This window comes from Cyprinus carpio, chromosome A7, assembly GCF_018340385.1.
Source record: "Cyprinus carpio isolate SPL01 chromosome A7, ASM1834038v1, whole genome shotgun sequence".
Lineage (NCBI taxonomy): Eukaryota > Metazoa > Chordata > Actinopteri > Cypriniformes > Cyprinidae > Cyprinus > Cyprinus carpio.
Window position 1 is genome coordinate 6,383,975 of NC_056578.1, and position 8,275 is coordinate 6,392,249.

General features: G+C 40.4%; 1 protein-coding gene and 1 pseudogene across 1 annotated transcript; both read right to left on the reverse strand.

Annotated features, from left to right (window-relative positions):
* Window positions 1–74: 74 nt before the first annotated feature.
* Window positions 75–3,021, reverse strand: LOC122145763 (annotated as a pseudogene).
* A 3,478-nt stretch (window positions 3,022–6,499) lies between these two features.
* LOC122145559 (histone H1-like) lies at window positions 6,500–7,267 on the reverse strand. The gene has a single exon (XM_042759414.1). It carries the CDS (start codon window positions 7,194–7,196, stop codon window positions 6,567–6,569), a length of 630 nt encoding a protein of 209 aa, XP_042615348.1. The 5' UTR covers window positions 7,197–7,267; the 3' UTR covers window positions 6,500–6,566.
* Between the last annotated feature and the right edge of the window lie 1,008 nt (window positions 7,268–8,275).

The following is an 8,275-nucleotide window of genomic DNA, read 5'->3' on the forward strand; positions in this document are numbered from 1 at the left end:
TCCAAAGTGCACACACACACACACACACACCATGAACACACACCCGGGGAGCAGTTGTGGGGTCGGTGCCTTGCTCAACTGCCGGCCCATTCAGAAATTTTAGTAACATTTGTGGGTTCATACTTCCCTTTTCTCACATTCTGAGACAGTCATCAACATTTAGTCAAAATTACCTTATTTGAGCAGTGTATATACAGGTCCTTCTCAAAAAATTAGCATATTGTGAAAAAGTTCATTATTTTCCATAATGTAATGATAAAAATTAAACTTTCATATATTTTAGATTCATTGCACACCAACTGAAATATTTCAGGTCTTTTATTGTTTTAAAAATGATGATTTTGGCATACAGCTCATGAAAACCCAAAATTCCTATCTCAAAAAATTAGCATATCATGAAAAGGTTCTCTAAACGAGCTATTAACCTAATCATCTGAATCAACTAATTAACTCTAAACACCTGCAAAAGATTCTTTTTTAAAAACTCCCAGCCTGGTTCATTACTCAAAACCGCAATCATGGGTAAGACTGTCGACCTGACACCCTCAAGCGAGAGGGTAAGACACAGAAAGACATTTCTGAACGAATAGGCTGTTCCCAGAGTGCTGTATCAAGGCACCTCAGTGGGAAGTCTGTGGGAAGGAAAAAGTGTGGCAAAAAACACTGCACAACGAGAAGAGGTGACCGGACCCTGAGGAAGATTTTGGGGAAGGTCAGTTTCCAGTCTTGGGGGACCTGCGGAAGCAGTGGACTGAGTCTGGAGTAGAAACATCCAGAGCCACCGTGCACAGGCGTGTGCTTTTGAACCAGAAACAGCGGCAGAAGCGCCTGACCTGGGCTACAGAGAAGCAGCACTGGACTGTTGCTCAGTGGTCCAAGTACTTTTTTTTTTCGGATGAAAGCAAATTTTGCATGTCATTCGGAAATCAAGGTGCCAGAGTCTGGAGGAAGACTGGGGAGAAGGAAATGCCAAAATGCCTGAAGTCCAGTGTCAAGTACCCACAGTCAGTGATGGTCTTGGGTGCCATGTCCGCTGCTGGTGTTGGTCCACTGTGTTTTATCAAGGGCAGGGTCAATGCAGCTAGCTATCAGGAGATTTTGGAGCACTTCATGCTTCCATCTGCTGAAAAGCTTTATGGAGATGAAGATTTCGTTTTTCAGCACGACCTGGCACCTGCTCACAGTGCCAAAACCACTGGTAAATGGTTTACTGACCATGGTATTACTGTGCTCAATTGGCCTGCCAACTCTCCTGACCTGAACCCCATAGAGAATCTGTGGGATATTGTGAAGAGAAAGTTGAGAGACGCAAGAACCCAACACTCTGGATGAGCTTAAGGCCGCTATCGAAGCATCCTGGGCCTCCATAACACCTCAGCAGTGCCACAGGCTGATTGCCTCCATGCCACGCCGCATTGAAGCAGTCATTTCTGCAAAAGGATTCCCGACCAAGTATTGAGTGCATAACTGAACATAATTATTTGAAGGTTGACTTTTTTTTTATTAAAAACACTTTTCTTTTATGGGTCGGATGAAATATGCAAAGTTTTTGAGATAGGAATTTTGGGGTTTTCATGAGCTGTATGCCAAAATCTCAGTATTAAAACAATAAAAGACCTGAAATATTGCAGTTTGGTGTGTGCAATGAATCTAAAATATATGAAAGTTTAATTTTTATCATACATTATGGAAAATAATGAACTTTTTCACAATATGCTAATTTTTTTGAGAAGGACCTGTGTGTGGTATATATTATATATATATATTATATATATATATATATATATATATATATATATATATATATATATATATATATAATATATATAACACACACACCCCGGGTGTGTGTTCACTGTGTGTGTGTGCGCGGATGGGTTAAATGCAGAGCACGAATTCTGAGTATGGGTCTCCATACTTGGCTGTATGTAACGTCACTCACTTCCACTCACTCACTATATATATACAAATGTGTATATATATATATACAGCCAACTTACCTCTGTCCCACGACAGCATCCTTCCTCCCTCCACTCCAACTCCTCACTCTTATTCTGTTTCTCGTCCCAGTTTTTAGGGATGGAGGAGTTTCTCGGGTTCGAGCCCTCCCTCCGGACAGCACGCCAAATGTGCTTACTAAATTGCTCAATCCTATTATATGTTAGTGCGAACTCGTGAATTGGTTTTAAGCATAATAATGATTCAAGTTTAAACGTCTTACTTGAAGCAGAATATTCACATTCACGTATCAAATAACATCCAAATGCAACGTTACTCTGAACAGAAATATGCTCTCTCATTTTGAATTGGTGGGATGGCTCTTAAAGTAGCGTTTTTTTTGTAAAACACACTTTTTTTTTTTTGCACAATAACCCAATTATTTCTTTTTTTGGCTGCTGTCTTTTTTGGGTTTGGCGGCTTTGGTTTGGGTTTTGCCGTCTTGGGTTTAGCTGCCTTGGTTTTTTTAGGGCTCTTGGCTGTCTTCGTCTTTTTAGGGCTCTTGGCTGCTTTCTTAGGAGTCGCTGGTTTCTTTGCTTTCTTGGGACTCTTCGTTGCCTTTTTAGCAGCGGGTTTCTTGGCCTTCTTCGGAGATTTCTTAGCTGCGGGCTTCTTCGCTGCTGTGGTTTTGGGCTTCTTAGCGGCGGCAGGTTTCTTGGCTGCGGGCTTCTTGGCTTTAGGAGCGGCTTTCTTGGCGGGTTTGGTCTTGGTCTCTGCTTGTTTCTTGTTGAGTTTGAACGAGCCGGAGGCGCCGATTCCTTTGGTCTGCACCAGAATACCTTTAGTCACCAGACTCTTGACGGCGATCTTGACGAGGCGGAGTTGTTCTTCTCCCCATCGTAGCCACCGGCAGCGAGCGCTTTCTTTAGGGCGGCGAGGGACACACCGCTCCTCTCCTTCGACGCGGACACAGCCTTGACGACAAGCTCGCCGACGCTTGGGCCCGTTCTCTTGCGTTTAGGCTGCTGGTTTCTTCTTCTTGGCCGCTTTGGTCGCGACAGCTGCTGGAGCGTTATCTGCCATGATCTCTCTGATTCGAATCTGGACTCAAACCACAAACTGATGATCAACTGAGTCCGCTGCTGAGCGGCTGCTGCGCATTTTAAAACCACCGCATGAGAACCGTGTAGACTCCTACCTCACACTCTCCGTTCTGAGTCAGTGTCTGGCTGCTCCTCCCACTGCGACGGTGCGTGTGCTTTGTCCCCCCCTCCTGGCTGTATTTTGAATAAAAATTGGAGTTGTACACAGTTCAGTTGAGTAACAACAACGTATACAGTGAGTAGAGGCCTTAAACATTATTTGGCACAAAGTAAACTGTACGACGTTCCACCCGGTTATTTTAACACGGATGCAGATACGAATAATTTGGTGATTGTCACAGATAAAAATACAGATACAAAAATACTGGCTGTGTATGTAAATTAAAATGAAAATTTAAATATGTAATGTCATAATTATAAAGTTTTGACAATTTACATATGTAATTTTTGCATTGATCTATGAATTATTAAGCGTTATTATAGGGTCACCTTGATAAGAACTATTTCTTGTCTTTTAATTTACAGTAGCATGTTCCCACGAGTAGTCTTCAGACCTCGAGTATGTTTTTTTTAAAACAAGAAATCGGACTAGTAGAAATCAGTAGTCGTGCAACCCCTTATATATATATATATATATTATATATATGTGTGTGTGTGTGTGTGTGTTTGTGTGTGTGTGTGTGTGTGTATATTTATATATATATATATATATATTTATATATATATATATGTGTGTGTGTGTGTGTGTGTGTTTGTGTGTGTGTGTGTGTGTGTATTATATATATATATATATATATATATATATATATATATATATATATATATATATATATATATATACATTGTGTATATATGTACACAAAAATATATGTGTGTGTGTGTATATATATATATATATATATATATATATATATATATATATATATATATATATATATATATATTATATATATATATACATTTGTGTATATATGTACACATGTACATGTGTGTGTGTGTGTGTGTATATATATATATATATATATATATATATATATGTATGTATTATGTATGTGTACACATTTGTATATATATAGTGAGTGAGTGAGTGAAGTGAGTGACGTTACATACAGTCAAGTATGGTGACCCATACTCAGAATTCGTGCTCTGCATTTAACCCATCCAAAGTGCACACACACACACACACACACACCATGAACACACACCCGGGGAGCAGTTGTGGGGTCGGTGCCTTGCTCAACTGCCGGCCCATTCAGAAATTTTAGTAACATTTGTGGGTTCATACTTCCCTTTTCTCACATTCTGAGACAGTCAATCAACATTTAGTCAAAATTACCTTATTTGAGCAGTGTATATACAGGTCCTTCTCAAAAAATAGCATATTGTGAAAAAGTTCATTATTTTCCATAATGTAATGATAAAAATTAAACTTTCTTATATTTTAGATTCATTGCACATCAACTGAAATATTTCAGGTCTTTTATTGTTTTAAAACTGATGATTTTGGCATACAGCTCATGAAAACCCAAAATTCCTATCTCAAAAAAATTAGCATATCATGAAAAGGTTCTCTAAACGAGCTATTAACCTAATCATCTGAATCAACTAATTAACTCTAAACACCTGCAAAAGATTCCTGAGGCTTTTAAAAACTCCCAGCCTGGTTCATTACTCAAAACCGCAATCATGGGTAAGACTGCCAACCTGACACCCTCAAGCGAGAGGGTAAGACACAGAAAGAAATTTCTGAACAAATAGGCTGTTCCCAGAGTGCTGTATCAAGGCACCTCAGTGGGAAGTCTGTGGGAAGGAAAAAAGTGTGGCAAAAAACACTGCACAACGAGAAGAGGTGACCGGACCCTGAGGAAGATTGTGGAGAAGGACCAATTCCAGACCTTGGGGGACCTGCGGAAGCAGTGGACTGAGTCTGGAGTAGAAACATCCAGAGCCACCGTGCACAGGCGTGTGCTTTTGAACCAGAAACAGCGGTCAGAAGCGCCTGACCTGGGCTACAGAGAAGCAGCACTGGACTGTTGCTCAGTGGTCCAAAGTACTTTTTTCGGGATGTAAGCAAATTTTGCATGTCATTCGGAAATCAAGGTGCCAGAGTCTGGAGGAAGACTGGGGAGAAGGAAATGCCAAAATGCCTGAAGTCCAGTGTCAAGTACCCACAGTCAGTGATGGTCTGGGGTGCCATGTCAGCTGCTGGTGTTGGTCCACTGTGTTTTATCAAGGGCAGGGTCAATGCAGCTAGCTATCAGGAGATTTTGGAGCACTTCATGCTTCCATCTGCTGGAAAAGCTTTATGGAGATGAAGATTTCGTTTTTCAGCACGACCTGGCACCTGCTCACAGTGCCAAAAAACCACTGGTAAATGGTTTACTGACCATGGTATTACTGTGCTCCAATTGGCCTGCCAACTCTCCTGACCTGAACCCCATAGAGAATCTGTGGGAATATTGTGAAGAGAAAGTTGAGAGACGCAAGACCCAACACTCTGGATGAGCTTAAGGCCGCTATCGAAGCATCCTGGGCCTCCATAACACCTCAGCAGTGCCACAGGCTGATTGCCTCCATGCCACGCCGCATTGAAGCAGTCATTTCTGCAAAAGGATTCCCGACCAAGTATTGAGTGCATAACTGAACATAATTATTTGAAGGTTGACTTTTTTTGTATTAAAAACACTGTTCTTTTATTGGTCGGATGAAATATGCTAATTTTTTTGAGATATGAATTTTGGGTTTTCATGACCTGTATACAAAAATCATCAGTATTAAAACAATAAAAGACCTGAAATATTTCAGTTGGTGTGCAATGAATCTAAAATATATGAAAGTTTAATTTTTATCATTACATTATGGAAAAATAATGAACTTTTTCACAATATGCTAATTTTTTGAGAAGGACCTGTGTGTGTGTATGTATATATATATATATATATATATATATATATTTATATATATATATATATATATATATATATATATATATATATATATATATACACACACACCCCGGGTGTGTGTTCACTGTGTGTGTGTGCGCGGATGGGTTAAATGCAGAGCACGAATTCTGAGTATGGGTCTCCATACTTGGCTGTATGTAACGTCACTCACTACTATATATATACAAATGTGTATATATATATATACAGCCAACTTACCTCTGTCCCACGACAGCATCCCTCCTCCACTCCAACTCCTCACTCTTATTCTGTTTCTCGTCCCAGTTTTAGGGATGGAGGAGTTCTCGGGTTCGAGCCCTCCCTCCGGACAGCACGCCAAATGTGCTTACTAAATTGCTCAATCCTATTATATGTTAGTGCGAACTCGTGAATTGGTTTTAAGCATAATAATGATTCAAGTTAAACGTCTTACTTGAAGCAGAATATTCACATTCACGTATCAATAACATCCAAATGCAACGTTACTCTGAACAGAAATAATGCTCTCATTTTGAATTGGTGGAATGGCTCTTAAAAGAGCCGTTTTGTTAAAACACTTTTTTTTTTTGCAATAACCAAATTATTTCTTTTTGGCTGCTGTCTTTTTGGGTTTGGCGGCTTTGGGTTTTGCCGTCTTGGGTTTAGCTGCCTTGGTTTTTTTAGGGCTCTTGGCTGTCTTCGTCTTTTTAGGGCTCTTGGCTGCTTTCTTAGGAGTCTGGTTTTCTTTGCTTTCTTTGGGACTCTTCGTTGCCTTTTTAGCAGCGGGTTTCTTGGCCTTCTTCGGAGATTTCTTAGCTGCGGGCTTCTTCGCTGCTGTGGTTTTGGGCTTCTTAGCGGCGGCAGGTTTCTTGGCTGCGGGCTTCTTGGCTTTAGGAGCGGCTTTCTTGGCGGGTTTGGTCTTGGTCTCTGCTTGTTTCTTGTTGAGTTTGAACGAGCCGGAGGCGCCGATTCCTTTGGTCTGCACCAGAATACCTTTAGTCACCAGACTCTTGACGGCGATCTTGACGCGGGAATTGTTCTTCTCCACATCGTAGCCACCGGCAGCAAGCGCTTTCTTTAGGGCGGCGAGGGACACACCGCTCCTCTCCTTCGACGCGGACACAGCCTTGACGACAAGCTCGCCGACGCTTGGGCCCGTTCTCTTGCGTTTAGCTGCTGGTTTCTTCTTGGCCGCTTTAGTCGCGACAGCTGCTGGAGCGGTATCTGCCATGATCTCTCTGATCGAATCTGGACTCAAACACAAACTGATGATCAACTGAGCCGCTGCTGAGCGGCGCTGCGCATTTTAACCACCGCATGAGAACCGTGTAGACTCAACTCGCTCTGTTCAGTGTCTGGGCTCCTCCACGAGCGACCGGTGCTTGTGTTTTCTCCTGTCGTATTTTGAATAAAATTGGAGTTGTACAATAGTTCAGTTGAGTAAAAACAACGTATACAAGGAGTAGAGGCACTAAACATTATTTACAGACTAAAGATTGCTACAACTGAACATTTATTTTAACACAGTCAGATCAAATCCACGGCGTGTGCACGGTAATAGACAAGGTTGCGTGTATTTTTCATCTAATTTTGTGTATTAACAGTGGTAAATATTTGAACGTGTCAAACGTGTTTTTAACAAGCACTTTGGTGATGTGTTAAATGAAAGAAACATCGCTGAGGGAGTTGCGGAGGTTTTTATTTAGACGTTGTTTTGGTCAGCTTGAAGCACACGAACACATCTGTCTGTCCTTCATCTCCGGTCACTGCTGCTTCCCACGATCCGCTGCTTTATTGATACAAAGACGTTTTGTTTTGTTTTTTACCCATATTTTTGTTTTGTTTTTATTTTATTTTTTATTTTATTTTATTTACACTTTATTGTTATCAAATTAAACAGATGACATGATTAGACATAGGCCTGTTTTGGATGAAAGACAGGGAAACCAATAAATAAAGACTGACATGTAAGAGACGTTTATCTTGAGACATTTTCTGACTATGTGTCAAACATTTCAAGCTCATTCAGCCAGTTGTCTCCCTCTGATTAAATGTATCACACTGATGTCACACTGACAGGAATCAATGTTGATTATAAATCCTAAAATTCAAGCAGCATCACAGTCAAATCAGACAAGAAGGCAGCAAACATGACAATATTAAATTAAGGTTACAATTTAGATGGTCTGCCAAATATTTTTTAAACAAGTAGTTTAAACAATGGATATTAATTGATATGACCAAATTAATTTGTTTTAGTTACATTCTGATTTTAATTACAGAGATCATCATGTCAATGAAATACAGAGA